The sequence below is a fragment of the Rhinopithecus bieti genome, unplaced genomic scaffold (assembly GCF_001698545.2).
Source record: "Rhinopithecus bieti isolate Rb0 unplaced genomic scaffold, ASM169854v2 scaffold_32081, whole genome shotgun sequence".
Lineage (NCBI taxonomy): Eukaryota > Metazoa > Chordata > Mammalia > Primates > Cercopithecidae > Rhinopithecus > Rhinopithecus bieti.
The window spans coordinates 4,385,336-4,405,747 of NW_016814436.1; the positions used below are offsets into that span (position 1 = coordinate 4,385,336).

Sequence of the window (20,412 nt, forward strand, 5' to 3'; positions counted from 1 at the left end):
CCACCACGCCCGGCCTCTTTCTTTTTGCTTTGTTTGTTGGCAAAAAACGAACAAACAAACAAACAAACAAACAAAAACACTCTTATCCAGTGAGAAACGTGGTTGAAATTATCTAGCCTGCCACAACTGAAAATGCATGTTCCGGCCAGGCGCAGTGGCTCTCACGCCTGTAATCCCAGCACTTTGGGAGGCCGAGGCAGGCAGATCACGAGGTCAGGAGATCAAGACCATCCGGTGAACAGTTAAACCCCATCTCTACTAAAAATACCAAAAAATTCGCCACACGTGGTGGCGGGCGCCTGTAGTCCCAGCTACTTGGGAGGCTGAGGCAGGAGAATGGTGTGAACCCGGGAGGCGGAGCTTGCAGTGAGCCGAGATTGTGCTACTGCACTCCAGCCTGGGCGACAGAGCAAGACTGTCTCAAAAAAATAAAAGAAAAGAAAAGAAAGAAAGAAAGAAAATGCATGTTCCTCCTACTCTCACCTTTTACTTTCATTCCAAATTCAGCGGCTCCAGTCACCCTCTCTGACTCTGGGAACTCATACAGTGTCTGTCCCGAAGGAGACAGGGGATTCCCGGGGAGTTTCGCATCCACGAGCTTGCCTCTGGCTTTACTTCCCGCCCAGCACACACCCTCGAAGGCTGCTGCCCATCCTCCTTTCCACGCGGCTTCCATTACAGACACAGCCCTCTCTCTTCATTCTCAGCACCTTTGTGTCTCCGCGGCAGACTTTTTCTAAAGGCTTAGGGATGACAGAGAAGGGTCACAGCACTTCTCAAGACAGGAAGAAACTACTCAGAAGTGCTTCTGAGGGATTCTTTCACAACTCCTTACCGCAAGAAAACAAGAGTGATGCGGCCCTCTTCCGATCTGCCCTCTCACCCCTCACCAGGCTTCCCTCCATCCCCAAGACCTCCCCCTCCTCCAGCTCTCTGCTGGCTCCTGATGAGCCCTTATCCTCACGCCACCACTGCTGAAATTCCACTTGACTTTGCAGAGCAATTCAGCTCTTTTCTGAACTGTTCCCATCTGGGCAATGTCCTCAAAACCTCTCCATTCTCAACGAGTCCATGAAGACGTTTTCCTTCACCGAATTATCAAAATTTTCTGAAATAAATGCTGTCCTTCTCCTAAAACGCAGAAATGAGGAGAGGCATTTTGTTTTTCTTTGTTTGTTTGTTTTTGAGACGGAGTCTCACTCTGTTGCCCAGGCTGGAGTGCAGGGGCGCGATCTCGGCTCACTGCAAGCTCCGCCTCCCGGGTTCACACCAGAGATGGGGTTTCACTGTGTTAACCAGGATGGTCTCGATCTCCTGACCTCATGATCCGCCCATCTCGGCCTCCCAAAGTGCTGAGATTACAGGCGTTAAGCCACCGTGGCCCGGCCTGACAGGCTTGTCTTTTTTAAGCAATTTTTTCTTCCTAGAATATCCTCTGCCCTTAATAAAATCTTTACAATCCCTGCAAAACTTCCAACCCACAAATCCTTCCTCTAGGAGGCAAGTGATGAAACCGGGGAGGGGAGCTTCACATGGTCAAGGCCTGCAGATGCTTCTCCCAAGCTTGCTCAGGGATGATGGCGCCCACCAGTCTGAGAGCTCAAACGCGAGAAATTCTATTTACTGCTTTAGCAGCCTGGGTATTCTTATTTTGAGGCCATGATAGAAATTCCTTAAGGTTTCATTAGAAGAATAGGAACAAGTTACACGGTTTAACCTCTTTACAGCAACACACATCTTTGTCTGTTGTGAAGCACCGATCCTTTAAACAAAAATTGCCATATGAAAATGGCCTACTCAGAGGCTGCGCTGAAAATAAAAACACGATTTACTAAAAAGTACAGATTTCGTTGGGGTTCCTTTGGTTACTGTTGCTGCTCTTTTGAACAATCATCCAGCAAATCCTCAATGTGTTTCTTTCTAAACCACAGCACCAGAGAAAATCAATTCAAGTATTTCCCAAACTGCAGCACCGGAACAAACGAGCACTAACCACAAGTTTCTAACCTCCAAGAAAACACGAAATATGCCTTCCAAGGGACACAAGTGGAAAAGGAAGAACCTGCTAAGAAGGTGTAATTCACATCTACTGCAAATCATATTTCAAAGAGCTCAATGGGGCTGGGGAACGCTTGTGAAAGTGCTGGCAGAGAGAAGAATCCAACCGTACCCAAACAAGACCTCAGGGTGCAGCATGCGATGAGCGCACAGGAACGCACTGACGGAGGCAAAAACAGTATTTTTAACAGATGATAGACTGAAAAGCAGCTAAATGTAATACTGAAAGTATTATCAGAAGAGCTGCATACAACTTCCTAATATGGAAATTAGGTAGTAACCATTAGACACAGAGTTAAAAATCAGATTCAATCAAGGAACAAAATGGAGCTTGTAATTTGTAGGAGTCCACTTTAGAATATCACTCAGCAGTTTCCCAAACTGAGCGCCTTCCCCGTGAAGACGGCTGTTATGGTCTTCCGTGCTAAAGGCGCAGGGAGGGGAAACGGAGCAGTGACCTGCAACCCTGAGCGGGCAGGACCCTGCAAGGCACGTGGCCAGGGCTAAGTTTCCAGCAAAGTGCAATGTCTCTCCATGTTGTGTGAAATCATTTGCCAAGCGCACATAGAATTCTTTGTGAAAGAGCATGTCTCTTTTCCATACCTCATCACTGACCAGCTGGTATCACAAATACATGCCTGGTTCTGCTTGGCATCACTTGCTTAATGCTCTGTTCATTAATTTAACAAACTATCGGGAGAATATGCCTGGAACGGGCAAGCATTACCTCTCAACTTCCATTTAATTAAACTCTGCTATTGTAATATGACAGTCAGCACATCGCGGGGGAATTATTTTAAAGATGAAGGTAAAAAGTATTTCAAAGCCCCACTTAAACATGAAAGCATAATCTAAAACTGCCTGAGCACACACTGTCATTTTTCTGTAATATTAAAGATGTTATTTCCAGACTCAGTAATTAGTTAGATTCCATGGAGAATTATTCTAGCATCCTTGATAGAAAAATGATGTACAGAGCCAGGGAACAGAGTACCGAAGGACCACCATAAACAACCATCCGTCACCTAGATTATGACAATCACCAAGCTTAATAAGGAGTGAGCGCTGCCTGCTTCGAGTGCACACTCACTACTCTCCTGCAAAGCGAATGTACTGAATTCTGATGATATCGCCTTATGAAGAAGAAATAAGAGCAGCTCACGCGCCAGCAGCTATCTCAGAAGGATGCCCATGAAGGATCCTGAGCAGGCCAGGATGCCACCAGCGGATGAGGACAGCACCCTGTCCCACCGAGGGCTGGGGGCCACCTCCCCCTTCCCACAGAGAGGGGCTGCACAGGAAGCTGGCTTACCATCAATCCGGCTCACGAGTTCTTCTAACATTTTCACTTTCATTTGAATTCCAGGTTGGGCAAAGGTGTAGTTGTCCTAAGGAAAAAATAATAATGTGAATCATGTGCATATAAAATAAAACACACTTTCCAAAAGGGAAAAAGGCAGCTGGGATAACGTGAGCAGCTTTATAATAGGATGAATTCACAAGCAGATTTTATCTTGAGAAACAAATAAGTGGACGCACACTGCATAGCACAGCCCCCTCGCGGTGCCGCGGAGTGCTATTTTGAGAAGAGAAAGTCCAGTACTTCCCAATGTCAGGTGATGAGCACGCACATCTCAGGGAACATGGAATGGTACATTTCTATTTGTAAATGTGAGACACTTATATCTAAATTGAAAACCAGGCATCCAAGTGCATAGCTCATTGACCAGAACAGTCTTTGGGAACTGACCACCTCGCTGGCCACCTGGACCCCGAGCACTCAGCCCTGCTGGAAGCCAATGGCAAATGTGCCCGGCGCTGACAGCACCATCATCGTGGCCACAATCCAAGTACTGATGACATGATGCTGAAAACAGTGGACATGTGGCTTTACTCTCGGAGATATAGTTGGGTGAACTCAGGTTAAGTTCAGATACTAACAGAGGAAGGTCTGCATAGCATCAAAGGGAAGGAGGCCTGGGCAGTTTCCAGACAAACAGCCCAGGGATGGGGCTCCAGCTCTAGGACTCAGGAGCTGTGTGACCCTGGCAAGTAACACAACCCCTCTGGGCTTCCGTTTCATTACCAATAACATGAGAGTAATAACACTGCCTTCCAGGACTATCTGAGGTCTCAAGGAAATAAGTAAGTGGAATGCGGAAGAGATTTCAAGACACAGCAGGTACCGGGCAGTGACAGGTCTATTACTCCTGTGTCACCACCTAAGACAGCACACACACGACACTGGGAGGTGAGGCCAGAGAAGACTGGTCACACTGCCTCATCCCACAGCAGGAACACAAAGAGGCAGCTCCCATCAACAAGAAAAGGGCATTCCCTATGCAGGCTGCCCTCTGGGCCTCAGCCAGTGCCCGGGGGCATTTTCAGAAAGAGGGTTTCAACCAGACTCGTGGTTAACAGACTTAATCTGTACCCAACAGCAGTGAATGTGGAAGGCAGAATAATAACCAGCCCCAAAGATGTCCAGGTTCCAATCGCTGGAACCTGCGGATGTGTCGCCTTACATTGCATGGGGAACCAGGGTTGCAGGTGTAACTAAGGTTGCTAATCCATGAACCTGTGGAGAAAGGAGAATCAGAAGGCAGTGAAACGACGGGTGCTGTGCCTGGGGCTCTTGTGGGTTCCAGCCTAGGCTTCTAACTCTTTAGTGAGCACACAGGGCCTCTGGCCCAGCCAGTACTGGAAGATGACTGCCTGTGGCAGCTCTGCCCTCAGGGAGTGATACTGGGGATGGCCCCAGGAGCCTCAGCTAGGGGAAGCCAGGCAGGCCACTGACCTCAGTAAGGGCACAGGTAATGCAGTCTTGGTCCGAACAGGAGGTGTTGGGCACAGGCAACTGCAGCTCACCAAGCGGGCTCAGGCCACCAGGCAGGTACTGGCTTGCAGCAGGCAGTGTCAGGGCAGCCTTTCCGACAGTGGGGGATGATCTGCTGCCTGTGCGCCCAAGAGGGCAGGGGTCTGCAGGCACCATCTGGCAGGAGGGAGGTGCTGGCTTTGCGTGGCAGGGGGGCAGGTCTACATGGGCAGCTGTCCACATGGCACCCAACATTCAGAGCCCAGGAGGAAAGTGGAGGGACTGATCTGGACTGGATACTGACACTCCTTTTCCATAGGCTCAGGACTGGAAAATAGTTCGAGAACAACGTTCCTGGAGGTGGTCAACCAGGCAGACCTCCCTGTGCTGTGAGGGGATGCAGCCATGGAGTGCACAGGATCTGCACGTGGAAGAAGGGTGACGGGGCACACAGCAAGAGTGTCAGCCCCTCGGGAGGCCCCAGTGACGTGGAAACAGCACTCACAGAACCTCCAGCTCCAGAACCCAGGAGGGGACCCCAGGTAAGACAAACGTGGAGCTGAGCGACTGCTTTCGGGCCAGCAGCATTCCCAAGTCTGGAAAGTCGAATGCGAACACACGCAGCCACAGCACTCGCTACGTTTCTCTCTCTCTCTCTCTCTCTCTCTCTCTCTCACACACACACACACACAAGTGCGCGCACACACATCCGGGCACACCCCCAGAGCACACATGACATCTCCTAACAAGAACAGGCACGGCAGCCGCTGTGGCACAGAACACAAAAAATGCCTACAAGGCACTGAGGATTTTTCTTTCCCCAGAAATGGAAAATGAGCCAAGTCAGACCTGCCCGCTTGCTGAGGGATTTCTCCCAGGTGGATTTCAAGTGACAGGCTCTGGATTCCAAACTGTCACACCTCTTTGAGGGCAGAACTGCGAAAACTCCGTTTGCCACCTTCACTTAGAATGACGCCAAGGCCCTCCAGTGACCCTGGGTGGCAGGAAGGATGGGCTCCGGAGAGAGGATCTCTGGAGCGACTGCTCCGGGGCCTGGGGATGATTTGTTTCATATATGTCGTGGGCCGATTCAGGGATAAGCTTGGAGGCCTCCTGAATTTGGCTGTCCAAACTACGGCGTTTAATAGGCAGGACTTTCAGGCCCTGAAGGAGCTGCGACGGTGTCAGTGAGACCCAGGCACCTGTCCAGCTGAGATGGAGCCGCAGCAGCAAGTGAAGGACAAATTGTGAGCTTTCATATATTTGAAATTTAACAGGAGTAAGAAATTTTGGCTCCAGACTTGAATTCCTTTGACTGTCATCATCGTTGGACCTGAACTTGCAGTGGTTACCCTTTAAGACTGAATTTCTCCCCACCCCCTTTAAGACTGAATTTCTCCCCAGAGATTGGATAACAGAAGCAGATTTATGTTAAAATTTAGGGTATACTGTGTGTTGCAAGTTTGCGTCATGTCGTGGAGGAATCCCGACGAGCCCGGCTGAACAATACAGCCGCACAGAATTAAGGGTGAGAAGCAAACCACAGAGTGTGTGGCCGCCTCCAGTACAGAGAGGCCTTAGGATTACATCATTAATGTCCTATTCCGACAAATTCCGGAGCCATGGGGAGCACATTCTAACCACCCCAGTGGTCTGTCCAGAGGGACTGAGATCTCTCCCACTCCAAGGGAGGCCACGCCCCTGGCCGTCCAGGGCCCTGATGGTTATGTGAATAACAGACAGACCTGGAGTCAGCGTCCAGGCGGAAGGAGCGCAGCTGCTGCCTCTCCTGTACTGGCTCTATTCCCAGAAACGCTCGCTCCACGGAGGCTAAAACGGGGAGACGCGAAGGTGGGTTCAGTCCCTCGCACTTCTCAGAGGTTCCACAGCAGGCGGGCAGGGCCCGGCCCGCAGTGCCGGCTCTGATGGGGTGGGCGAGCCTCATGGGTCCTGGGGTCGGTCAGCCAACTCAGTGGCTCTCCCACTAAGACAGGATCTCAGGCTCTCGTTGAGCAGAAATAAAAGTTATTCTTTGGCCTCCATCTGCCACAACTTTATTTCTCAATTTGTTCAAAACCCAGGTAGGGAAGACGGGTTCTCAGAAATCCAAACAATAAAAAAGAATGGCACTGAGAGCCCATAAAGTAAAGGTCTGCATTTTGAAAGAGAAAAGGTTTGCATTTTGGAAGACCTGCAAAGACTGACAGCTACGGCCTTGGCATTCTGGCTTCAGACTAGGGGCAGAGAAGACCAGCCTTCAGAAGACTGCAGCACGGACGCCCGGCCCCACCTCCGGAGGGTGAGGCACCAAGGCTAAAGCACGGGCAGGGGGGTCGGTCTGGGCCCTCCTGGCTCTGGAGGTGAGCCCAGGCTGCAGAAGGCCCCGCTCAGTGGCCAGGAAGCCTCCGAGGGCACTCTAAGGAGGCAGACACCGTGGCCAAGGAATCCAGAGCCGGGTGGCTGAGGAAAGGAGTGACAAAGACCACCCATGGCCCTCGCAGCAGCCTGTCCCGGGGAGGCACTGACTGCCCAGGCCCTCCCAGCAGCCTGCTGCCCGCAGGCTCCACCAAGGCCCCTGGACAGATCACGGGCTCTGTCTGCTTAAGGCCCAGAAACCAGATTTGCCTTCAGGATACCCCAGCCCAGCACCCCACCTCCCACACCTGGCCCCCAGATCACCTGTGCTAGTGAACATGTACCTGGGCAGCAAAACAGGATCTTGTAAGCAAAAATACTCTACGCTTATAAAAATGTCATTAGTAATAATATTAACATTATTCCCTTCATAAAAAGTAAACATGCATATCCTTTCCAATTGAGATCTTGTGTCCTTGAAAAGGGATATAATTTACAAAACGTATGAGTCAGAGGGAAGAAAGGAAGGGCTGAAGACGATGGCCTTTTGCGAAATGTTTCACAGAAGGTAAAGTCTGTGAATATAAATTTTTTAAAATACTCTCAGCTTGCCTTACACCTGCTGCCATTACAACATCACACTCCTCCCAATAACAAATAACACTTTCTGCGCTTTTCGGAAGAAAAGTAGAATAAAATTTTCTCAGGGAGCATTTTAGAGAAGAGTTGAAATATAAATTCCTATCAGCTCAGCTGGAAGTACCAGGAGGCAAACCTGCCAGCTCACGGAGAAGTCAGACTCCTCCCGCCTCTCTGACAAAGGGCTCTTCCACCTGGACCAGGATCCAACTCCCCACAAAGTCCAGCCTTCTCTTTCCAGGCTAATCTCACTGTAACATAGTGTCTTCCCCACCCTGAAACCAAATGTGCCTTCCGCACACAGGCCTTGACCTGCCTCCGAAACAGCTCAGGAAGTGTCTTCTGCAAGCAATGGCCTGAGAGACTTCAGATTCCTTCAACTCTTAAAAGACTCCCTTCCATGTCCGCTCAGGGGCCCCGGCCACCAGCCCTGAACACAGAAGCTGGGCTCTGACCATGCAAGGACAGAGCTAGGAAGCCTCCTGTCACAGCTGCACTCTACTGTCAGTCGTTAATACATTAAAGCAGTTAAGGCACCAGAGTCCAGCAGAAGGCAGAACCACATCAGATACTAGTTCTTTCATCTGTTCAACAAACACTGAAAGCCTCCCACGTGCCAGAAAATCAAGTCCTGAGTATCGATGTGTGCGAAGGAGTCAAACACGCAGGCCTGGGAATGCCATCCCCGGAGAGTCCTGCTTGCAAGGCCGCTCCCTGGCTGGTGCCTAGAATGTGGGTTTTGGGAGAGTTCCCACCATTCCCTGAATGATCTGGATGATTCAGTGGATCTGGATGATTCCAGTGTCGTTCACCCTGGGCACCTGCTCTCCTCCTGGCAGGCTGCATTTGGGCACATGCCAAGCAGAGTGTCCGCATGCCCAGTCCCCACTAACATTCTCGGTGCTGAGTCTCTAATGTGCTTCCCCAGTAGACAATGTTTCGGACAGGTTGCCCCAGCCCCATGCTGGAGTGATCCAGTGTGTCCTGTGTGACTCCGCCAGGAGAGGGCTTGGAAGCTCGCCCTACTTCCTCTGGACTTTACCCCCTGATGGAGTCTCCTCTGCATCCTTGCACTGTGAGGAATCACAGCCACAAGTGTGGCTCCATGGGATGATCTTGGGGTCCCTTGACACAGATGGGGAAAAGCAGACAGGTAGACAGGGCCCTTCTGTTCACAGGGATGACAGTCTGGCAGCTGAGCCAATGTTCACCACACGCCAGGCAAGTGCACATTTACTGCTAACGAGGACCTGGGTGGCCACACCATCACAGCACAGAACCAGGGCTGGGCCTGGAAAACCACCTGGAGGGTGTCAGGCCTGAGCAGAGATGAGAGAGAGAGTTCAGGCACCATGGCGAGCAGAGCCCCGTCAGCCCGAGGGAGCAGCGTCACATCCCAGAAAATGAAATAGAGGCCAGGGCAGCGGAGGGCCAGTGAGGAGGCTGCGCCTGAGGTAGGAGGAGACCATTCCGAGGCTGGAAGGCCATGTCCGAGTCAGCGGTGAGGCCCAGGCAATGCTCTCAAATGCAGGATGAAATGCAAATGGAGGCCACCGCAGGTAAGAGATTTGCATCACAGAAAGATGATGCAGAAACAATGGAATGAGGCCAAAGAGGATGCAGGGGTATCATTCATGAGGCAACTGCCGTTATCCAGGCAGTGACCACACGCGCTTCCCAGGAAGACAAAGTCAACCCCAACTGTCCACACTGCCTTCTGCTGAGCCGACTGATCGGCTCATGCACCTGAACGTAGGACTTGCCATTTAGTCCTGTTAGCTCATTCATTTGATTGGTTCCTGGCTGGCAATGCAGGCAGCCGAACCCGTTCTGAATCTTGATTGTGCCTTCTATCACATTCGCTGTCCCTCCCAGCTGAGAGGCACTGGCTAAACTGATCCCCTCGACGACTTCACTGCAGTCTCTGCAAAGAGGAGGGAAGGGCAGGGCCAATGACGGGGCTCTGCAGCAGCTCTCAGACAGTGCCCTCAGAGCACAGAGGTGTCAGATTCGACGGAGGCTTGTTTAAGCCCCTGCTTTCCTACCTGCCAGGTTCACTTCTCTGATCTCCTGCATTCCCATCCGTGAAATGGAGAGAGGAAGGGCTCCATTGCAAAGGCACAGGGGGTATTGAGTTATTGTGTCTAAAAGAACCTAAGACAAGATCCATACAAAATGCAAACCCAACCTCCCCACAATTCTGCACCTTCCATGACATGTCAGCCATGAAACGGTGGTTTAAGGCTGAAGGGTCCCAACCCAGCCAGGCCAGAGGAACCAGTGCCTCTGTAAACCACCAGAAACACGGCTGTCACTTGTCTTCAGACACAGACCAAGCAGCAGAGTAAAGTGGCGCACCAGCAGGAGGCGGCCATCCACGGTCACTCCCAGATGCACACTGCCAGGAGCAGAGCCGTCACGAACGCTGATGCGGGAGGGGGACAGCCAGTAAGCCAACGAGAAGAGAAGCAACCGCAGCACAAGCAGTCAGGCTGGAAAGGCTCCAACTGAGGGATTTCAACCAAGTCACATTCTGGCAAAGGCGAAACTATGGAGACAGTAAAAAGCCCAGGGGTTGGGTGGAAGCGGATGAACAGGTGGGGCACGAGGGCGTTCAGGGCAGGGGATGACACTGTACGACACTTTCTTGGTGGACTCATGTCACTGCACACCTTTCAAAACCCACGGAACCTACAACACAAAAAGCCAACTCTGGTGTAAACTATGGACTTGAGCTGACAATAACGTATCGATATTGACTTCTCAATTGTAACACATATGCCGCACTAAAGTCACTGACGTGAGATGCTAATTGCAGGGAGGCCGGGGCTGAAGGAGGACGCTGAGGAGCGCATGGGGCCTCTCTAACCTCCTCCTCGATTTTTCTGCAAAGCTGACACTGCTCTAAAAAGCCAAACTCCATTAATTTAAAAAAATACTCAATTCATCCAAAGAAGGCAGGGAAAAAAGAACAAATAAGAAAAGATGAAACAAATAGAAAATAAATAGGAAAATGGCAACCTAAACCCCAACCATATAAATAATTAGGTTGGACAGATCAGATGAATATATACATATATATATAGTCTAAACATACACTAAAAAGTTAAGAAAGCAAACTCCAAGAATAAACTATCTATAAGAGTACATTTTAAATAGAACATACATTCCGTGGCCGGGCACAGTGGTGCACGCCTGTAATCCCAGCACTTTGGGAGGCCAACGTGGGCAGATTGCTTGAGCCCAGGAGTTCAAGACCAGCCTGGGAAACATGGCGAAACCCCATCTCTACCCAAAAATATAAAAATTAGCCAGGTTGGTGGCACCTCTAGTTCCAGCTACTCAGAAGACTGAGGTGGGAGAATCACTTAAGCCTGGGAGACAGAGGTTGCAGTGAGCTGAGATCACACCACTGCACTTCAGCCCGGGTGACAGAGTGAGACCCTGTCTCAAAAAATATATATATAGCTATATACACACACATATATACACACACACACATATATATATATAGTGACTCTGTGTCACATTTTGGCAATTCTCTTAATATTTCAAGCTTTTTCATTATCATTACATCTTTTATGGGGATCTGTGATGAGTGATCTTTGATGTTACTATCGTAATTGTTTTGGGGCACCACAAACCACACCATGTAAGACAGCAAACTTAATCAATACATGTTTTGAGTGTGTTCCAACTGCCCCGCTGACCAGGAGTTCCCCATGTCTCTCCCTCTCCTCAGACCTTCCTACTTTCTGAGACACAACAGTATTGATATTAGGCCAAGTAAAAACCCTATAATGGGTTAAATAAAGTGTTCAAGTAGAGAAAGAGTCGGACGTTTTCTCACTTTAAATCAAAAGCCAGAAAGATTACGCTTGGTGAGGAAGGCATGCAAAAAGCTGAGACAAGCCAAAAGGTAAGGCTTTTTTTTTTTTCTTTTCTTTTTTTTTTTGCCAAGCAGCCAGGTTGTGAAATGCAAAGGAAAAGTTCTTGAAGGAAATTAAAAGTGCTACTCCAGTGAACACACAAATGTTAAGAAGGCAAAACCGGCTTCTTGCTGATGTGGACAAAGTTTCAGTGGTCTGGATAGAAGATCGAAACAGCTACAACATTCTCCTAAGCCAAAGCCTAGTCCAGAGCAAGACCCTAACTCTCTTGAATTCTATGGAGGCTGAGAGAAGTGAGGAAGTTACAGAAGAAAGAGTGGAAGCTAGCAGAGGTCGGTTCATAAGGTTTAAGGAAAGAAGCTGTCTCCATCGCATAAAAGTGCACAGTGAGGCAGCAGGTGCCGAGGGAGAAGCTATAACACATTCACCAGAAGATCTAGCCAAGATAACTGATGAAGGTGGCTACTCTAAACAACAGATTTCCCTGGAAGAAGATGCCATCTATGGCTTTCATTGCTACAGAGGAGGAGTCAGTGCCTCACTTGAAAGCTTCAAAGGACTAGCTGACTCTCTTGTTAGGGACTAAAGCAGCTGGTGACTTCAAGTTGAAGCCAATGCTCATTTACCATTCTGAAACTCCTAGGACCCTTAAGAAGCATGCTCTATACATGGAACAACAAAGCCTGGATGACAGCACATGTGTTTACAGCAGGGTTTACCAAGTATTTTAAGCCCACCGTTGAGACCTACTGCTCAGAAAGATTTTGTTCAAAATATTCCCGCTCACGGACAATGCACCTGGTCCCGCAAGAGCTCTGATGGAGACGTGCAGGAAGATGAAAGTTGTGTTCGTGCCTGCTGATGCAATATTCATTCTGCAGATCATGGATCAAGGAGTAATTCAACTTTCAACTCATTATTTGAGAAATATACTTGATAAGGCTATAGCTGCCATAGACAGTGATTCCTCTGATGAACTGGGCAAAGTCCATTGAAAACCTTGTGGAAAGGACCTGCTTTTCTAGATGCCATTAAGAACATTCGTGATTCATGGGAAGAGGTCAAAATACCAACATTAACAGGAAGTTCAAAGTTGATTCTAACATTCGTGGATGACTTTGAGGGGTTCAATACTTCACTGGAGGAAGTAACTACACATATGGTGGAAACAGAAAGAGAACAGAATTAGAAATAGAGTCTGAAAATGTGCCTGAAGTACTGCAATCTCACAGTCAAATTTGAATGGATGAGAACATGCTTCTTATGAATGATGAAAAAAAGCGGTGTTTTGTTTTGTTTGTTTGTTTGTTTGTTTTCCAGAATGACTGGACTCCAAGACTGGACTTCCATTTCTTGAGACGGAAGCTATTCCTGATGAAGATGCTGTGAACATTGTTGAAATGACAACAAAGGATTTAGAACACTCCACAAGCCTAGCTGATAAAGCAGTGGCAGGGTTTGAGAGAACTGACTGGGGTTTTGAAAGAAGTCCTACTGTGGATCAAATGCCATCAAATAGCTCGGCAAGCTACAGAGAACTCTTTCAGGAAAAGAAGGCTCCGTCGACATGGCAAACTTCAAATTGTTGTCTTAATTTAACAAATTGCCACAGCCACCCCAACTTCAGCAACCACCACCCTGATCAGTCTGCAGCTGTCAATACGAGAAAAGACCCCCCCACCGAGAAAAAGATTACAACTTGCTGAAAGCTCAGATGATCATTTGCATTTTTTTGCAATAAAGTAGTTTTGAATTCAGGTATGTACACTTTTTAGACACAATGCTATTGTATGTTAATAAATTAAAGTATAATATAACTTTTACATGCATTGAGAAAGCAAAAAACTTGTGTGGCTAGTTTTATGATGATAGGTGCTTTATTGTGGTGGTTTGGAATCAAACGTGCATTATCTCCAAGGTATACCTACAAAAACCATTTGTCTTGCAAAGAAAGAAGAGTCTCTTTATTTGCTGATGACATCATTGTGTACAGAAAATCCTAAGGCATCTACTAACAAGCTTCTAGCAATAATAATTGACTCTAGCAAGATTACGAGAAACAAGTAGGGTATTTTCCAAAAGTGGCCACGCTGTCTCCTGTCCCACATGCTCTTTCAGGAGGGGACCATGCCACTCCGGCATCGAGAGACGGAAGCTAATTTCTCCCTCTTTGAATTAGAACAGGCTTGTGACTGCTTCCACCAAAAGCGTACAGGGGGCATGACTTCTGAATACGGTGTGTGATTTCTGAGGCTTCCACCTTGTTTGCGGACAGAGTCTCACCGGAAACCTTGAACCATCCAGCGACAGGTCTGACTATCCCAAGGTCACCATGCCACGAGGACAATCAGAGCGTGGAGAGGTCAAGGGTGGGCGATCCAACCCAAAGTCCAACTCTTAGAGGCACGCAGGCCCAGGGCGCCAGGCTCTTCAATGAACGGGAGTCTAGATGCTTCCAGCCCTCACCCGAGATTCCAGACATCATGGTGCACAAATAAGCCATCCACACCAGGCCCTGACGGAGATCCTGACCCACAGAACCCGAGAGCACAAAGGCACGGCTGCTTCCAGTCAGGGGGTGTGGGAGTCATCTGTTAGGCAGCAGCACCTGGGAAACTGTCCATTTGCAAAAATCAACTGTATTTGTATATACCCCTAGTATATCAATCCCAAATTGATTTACTACAAATCAATAGTAAAAAATCCAAAAATAAAAAATACCAACAAAGCTATACCATTTGAAGTAACATCAGAAAAAAACAAAATATTCAGAAATAAATTTAACAAAGTATGAGCAATATCCTACACCAAAAACTGCAAAATGTTTGTGAGAATAAATTAAAGAATACCTAAATAAATTAAGAAATATACTATGCTCACAGATAAGAAGACTCAATTTTTGTTAATATTGTCAATATGAGAGAAACTGACACACAAATTCCACATATTCTCATTCAAAATCTCAATAGGCTCTTTTTTTGGTAGGAAATGGCAAATAACAAACTTTATATAAAAATGCCAAGGACCAAAATTACTTAAGATAATTTTTAAAAAGAACAAAGAGGATGGTCTTACCCAACACCATGAAAATCTGCAGTAATGAAGACAGTGTGAACCGGATTAAAATCCATTCGTAGGTCAATGGGACAAAACAGGGTGTCCAGAAACAGACACACACCTATACAATCATCTAATTTTCAGCAAAAGTGAAATAGGACAAAACTGTTTTCAATAAATGGCATTGTGTTCACCAGGATATTTGTAGAGGAAAAAAATGAACCCTGCCATCTTCCTTACACCATATACAGAAATTAAGTCAAGCTAGGTTGTAGACCTAAAACTAAAAACTAAAATTAACAATCATAACATGGGTAGAAATCTTGGCAATGTGGAGGTAGGCGTGACACAGAAAACTATTACGACAAAAGAAAAAAACATGATAAATTGATTTTATCGAAGTTGAAACCGTTGGCTCATAGAAGGTGTCGTTAATGAAATGAGCTGACAAATCACAGGACTCAAAAGCACGCTCAAAAGATCTATCTTGACAAAGGACTGCTATCGGAATTGGAGCAAATGAAGCCCCTGCCTGCGGGGATGCAGTGTTGGAGAAATCGCATTCTGACGTGGTACGGCCAGAACTTAACAGGCGTCTAGAAGAAGATGTGGACATGAATGTTCACAGAAATGTTATTCACAAGAGCCCAAGACCAGAAACAGCCTCGGCTGCCACCAACAGGAGGACGGATAAACTGTGATAGATTCACGCGGTGGAATACTACTTAGTAATCAAAAGGAATCTACTATTCATTCAGGCAACCACGTGGATTCTTACGGTTTTCAATGCTATTGTAAATTGAATTTTTTAATTGTCATTTTTAAATTGCTTGCTGCTCAATGGTTCATTCTTAATGAACCTTCTGCCACAGCCCAGTAACTAACACATTCTTATCTGTTTAATAAACCTTTCTAAAATCTTGGCAGGAGTCCTCAATTTTATTGACTGGGACTCTGAAATCACCTACCTAAGATTCTTCCCCACAGGGGCACAGTTGAGCTGGCATCTGGGGCAGGTGTGGATTTGACACATCTAAACGGACTCGGCGCTCCATGCATACATTCTCCTACCCCAGGCCTCCACTACGCGCTCCAATGCCCTGTCCAGGTGAAGACTCTGCTTCTTGACGTATACAACAAATGCCAAATCAGAGCTCAATTGGAGTGCACTTTCTCTCTGCCACCTTCCTGGGCATCAGACCAGTCCTTCCTTTGTTCCTCTCTTTCAGATAATGACATCCCCGGGGCTTAGTCCATTCCAAGTTCCAGCTGCGTGAGCTCATGGCGGAGGCTCCTGAGCTGTCTTCAACTGCCTTTGGCCGGCCCCCTCTGTGAACAAGCACTGTAAGAAGCCGCACGTCTCCCCAGTGTGGTGTGCAGGATAGGGCTTCCCCCAACTAACTACCCTGTCTCCTCCCTGGTGTTAACATCAATGGTCAACTCAAACCAGCCCTACCTGAAGGGTAACACCTGCTGGCAGCCCGAGTCACGGGCCTGCCGTTTCCTGGCCTTTCTCTAAATGAGTCACAATGCCACTGCGTTTCTGGCCTTTTCTCTGACAAGTTCCAAGATAATTTAGTCACTTTCCCCAATATTCCTATCACTTCCATGTCACCGACCAGTTCTTAGAATTCAATAATTCTTCCCCAAGGAAAGGAAATGTAAATGACTAATTATAAAAGGCAACGGTTCTTTTCTACTCAAAGAAACCGTCCTGTTAAGTAATGAATCTAAGGGTAATAGTATGACTTCAGGGTAGGCAAATATGGAAGCTGTAATTCAAGAAGTCATAGCGAACCGACAACCTCGGGGCGAGTGCTGTCAGTGAAATGAAGACTGGCAGAAGTGCAAGAATAATCTCCTAAAAGCCTGAGAGGGCCTCATCCAGCCTGAACATATATATATATATATATAAATATTTTTTTTTTTTTTTTTTTGAGAACGGAGTCCTGGCTCTGTCACCCCAGCTGGAGGGCAGTGGCTCAATCTCGGCTCACTGCAACCTCTGTCTCCTGGGTTCAAGCAATTCTCCTGCCTCAGCCTCCCGAGTAGATGGGATTACAGGTGCGTGCCACCACGCCTGGCTAATGTTTGTATTTTTAAAAAAGACAGGGTTTTACCACGTTGGCCAGGCTGGTCTCAAACTCCTGACCTCAAATGATCCACCCGCCTCGGCCTCCCAAAGTGCTGAGATTACAGGCGTGAGCCACCGTGCCCAGCCCAGAACTTCTCACCGGATACCCAGTTTAAACCCCCAGGGAGAGGGAGGGGCTGAAACAGCACTCGTTCAGCAGCTTCCACTGCCCAGAAAGCGCACACTCAAAGCCAGTTATCTTGAGGCCCCGAAGCCAACATGCTGTGTTAAAGCAAATCCTTCTTAAAGAAGGATTCCATCAGCTGGAATCGGCCCAGGTGTATTTCTGTGATCTACACTAAAAATCATCCCCAAAACATAGCTACTAATACCAAATAGCATTAAAAGGACACATCCATGAAACCACTGAAAGAAACAGCCCACCAAATTATTTTTTTTAATTAAGTGACTGGAACCCTCAGAGTGTACTTGGTAGAGAAGAAGAAAACAAACAAACAAACAAAACCTGGTCTTCTCATTCTGGCACCAGCTACTCTGCCAGCTGGTTGGGGGAGCCACAAAGGACCCTCCCTCCAACCTCACACCCCAGGTCACTACAGGAAAGCCAGAGCCCCGGAAACCCACACACGGTCAACCTGTGCACACCCACCCACCTCACATCACCCAGAGAACAAGACACACACAGAGTGAAACTCAGGCAAATGGGCAGAAAGCCCAGCCGGGAAAGAAAGTGAAAAATAAAGACAAGAATGAAAAGAAATTATTTCTCCAAATTAAACTTATCTGAATTTTTTTAAAGTACTTACAATCAAAGCTACCACACAACTGAGGAAGACAGCACAGAAATTCTGTCCTCAACATTGAGGATTAGTCCTCATGAGACTTAAATGGGAGGTTCAAGGTCATCACTGCCGCACTCCACTTTGAGGGCAACCCACCCCTGCCCTACCTCACACCCGTTTGCCCACAAGCCAGCCTCGGCACCCTCCTGCACTGTGGAAACTTGACCAGATGGTCTGCCGTGCCAGATCCAAGACACCTATTGCACCACAAAATACAGGACTTTTCTCACAACCTCATTCACTCTCAAGATGAAACCATCCAACTTGAGTCAGTAACAGGGTTACGCAGGTGGAAAATGTTGGGCCCAGATCCAATGACTGCAAGTGCAGCATTCCTACACAACGCTTCTTACTGTGGTGCCACAAAGGTTCTTCCCAGGTGGAACTGTCCATGCAGCGGCATCTCCCAGTGATGGTAACCACCGAAAAGCACCCCAGACATTTCTAAGCAGCCCTAATGAGGCAGTAAGGCACCCCACTGCTGCTACCACTCCACACTGGGCACTTGCTCCGCATGGCCAACAAGGTCTACAGCTGGCCTCGGTGTTCTTGCACCTGCCCACCAATGCCTGTCCCGCCACCACCTAGTTTAGGCTCCTGTTTGGGTCCTAGGTGAAACTCCCCTCCTTCATCCAAATACAGCCCACATCCCTCTGCAAGCTTAGACGTCCCTCAGGGCAGTGCAAATGACCTCGATTCGTTGTTCACATGACCGGCAGGTCAGCAGTGGGTTTCCAGGCATTACTTGCTGGACAGAGCATCTCTCCTAAGACCAACACATTTGGAAATGTAGCTGCTTTGCCTTTTCACCCAACACCAAATGCCCCTGAGTAAAAAGACTGTCTCTTGGCTGGGCGCATTGGCTCATATCTGTAATCCCAGCACTTTGGGAGGTTGAGGAAGGTGGATCACAAGGTCAAGAGATCAAGACCATCCTGGCCAACATGGTGAAACCCCATCTCTACTAAAAATATAAAAATTAGCCGGGCGTAGTGGCGTGTGCCTGTAGTCCCAGCTACCCGACAGGCTGAGGCAGGAGAATTGCTTGAACCCGGGAGGCAGAGGTTGCAGTGAGCCAAGATCATGCCACTGCACTCCAGCCTGGTGACAGAGCAAGACTCCATCTCAAAGAAAAGAAAAGAAAAAGACTGTCTCTTCGACACCTAGCAGGAAGGGCATCAATCCACCAGAGATGAGTGATGAGGCCCAAGTATCTGGGGAGGGCCACAAGGACACTTTCCAGAGTTGTCAAACATCAACCCAGCTTCCCAGCCTCAAGCTCCAACCCACACTCCTACTCCCTAAGCACTCTGAGTGATCCCACACCATGGAGTCTCAATTTAGTCTAGAATGCTCTTCTAAATCTGCTAATCCCCCACCCAGACCTTGGTCTACCTGGCTCCCTGGTAACTGCTGGCATTGCCGTTCTTACAGATGTTCTGCACAGGCTGGAAAAGAATGAATATTCTCTGTGTGCTGGATATGGGGGTCTAGGTATGTCCATTTGGCCAAACTGTGCAGTGTGCGTCCTCCCAGATCTTGCTAATTCTTACCTGCTCGATCTATGGTATTAGTCCGTTTTCATACTGCTATAAAGAACTGCCCGAGACTGGGCAACTCATAAATAAAAGAGGTTTAATTGACTCACAGTTCAGCATGGCTGGGGAGGCCTCAGGAAACGTAGAATCATGGTGGAAGACAAAGAGGAAGAGGCACCTTCTTTGCAGGGCAGCAGGAAGGAGAAGTACCGAGCAAAGTGGGGGAAGAACCTCGTATAAAACCTCAGATCTCATGAGAACTCACTCACTATCGCGAGAACAGCATGGGGGAGACCACCCCATGATCCAATCAGCTCCACCTGGTCTCTCCCTTGACACGTGGGGGATAATGGGGATTACAATTCAAGGTGAGATTTGGGTGGGGGCACAAAGCCTAACCATATCACCTGCTCATTACTGAGAGACAGGAAGGCTGGTGCTGGACTGTGTGGGTCTAAATCCCAATGCTGCAACTAGCCACAAAATGGGAAGTGCCTTATGGGTTGTTGTGAGGGAAAAATGAACTAATATCACAATGAAGCACTCAGGACCGTGTCTGGCTTTGACAACCACCACCCCCTCCCATCATACTTACGTACATGTGCAGAAATATGGGGTTAAGGTCATGCATTCAAGATTAACTCTTCCCTGGTAAACGTATCCACTGACAGTGATACTCTTTGTCTCTAGGAAAGTTTTTTGCCTTAAAAATCTATCTCATTTAATACCTCCATGGATATTACACAGCTACATATGGGCTACAGAGCTACATAACTATTACTTTGGTTAAAATTCTTCTGTTGCACATCCTTTCTACTCGTCTTCTTGTGGTTTAGGTGTCTTGCAAGCGGCAAATGGCTGGAGTCTGTTTTTAAATCTAATCTGACTGGACAGCTATTTTTCTTCAGAACATGAGACACATTATTCTCCTTTTTTTCTGGCCTTTCTTCTTTCCTATGAGACTTTCTCTTCTCTTTCTTATTCAGTGGCTTCACTCTCATGTCTCTATAGGTAATTTCTTTCAACTCATCTTTCTGGAGATTTATTTATTAGTGATAACATCTCATCAATGCTGAAAAAATCCCAGCCATAGCTTTAGAAATACTGACTTTCCTCCAGTACA

The 20,412-nt window shown here is 47.8% G+C and overlaps 1 protein-coding gene across 8 annotated transcripts in view; it reads right to left on the bottom strand.

Annotated features, from left to right (window-relative positions):
- The window catches only part of TBC1D22A (TBC1 domain family member 22A), a 417,209-nt gene that overhangs the window by 173,566 nt on the left and 223,231 nt on the right, over positions 1–20,412 (bottom strand). For all 8 annotated transcript variants that reach the window (XR_001881226.1, XM_017850750.1, XM_017850749.1 and 5 more), the window contains exon 10: positions 3,371–3,446. Coding sequence is in view for 7 of the 8 variants with exons in the window: in XM_017850750.1 (XP_017706239.1) it covers positions 3,371–3,446 (76 nt within the window). In the remaining variant the exon portion in view is untranslated. The remainder of the gene's footprint in view (positions 1–3,370; positions 3,447–20,412) is intronic.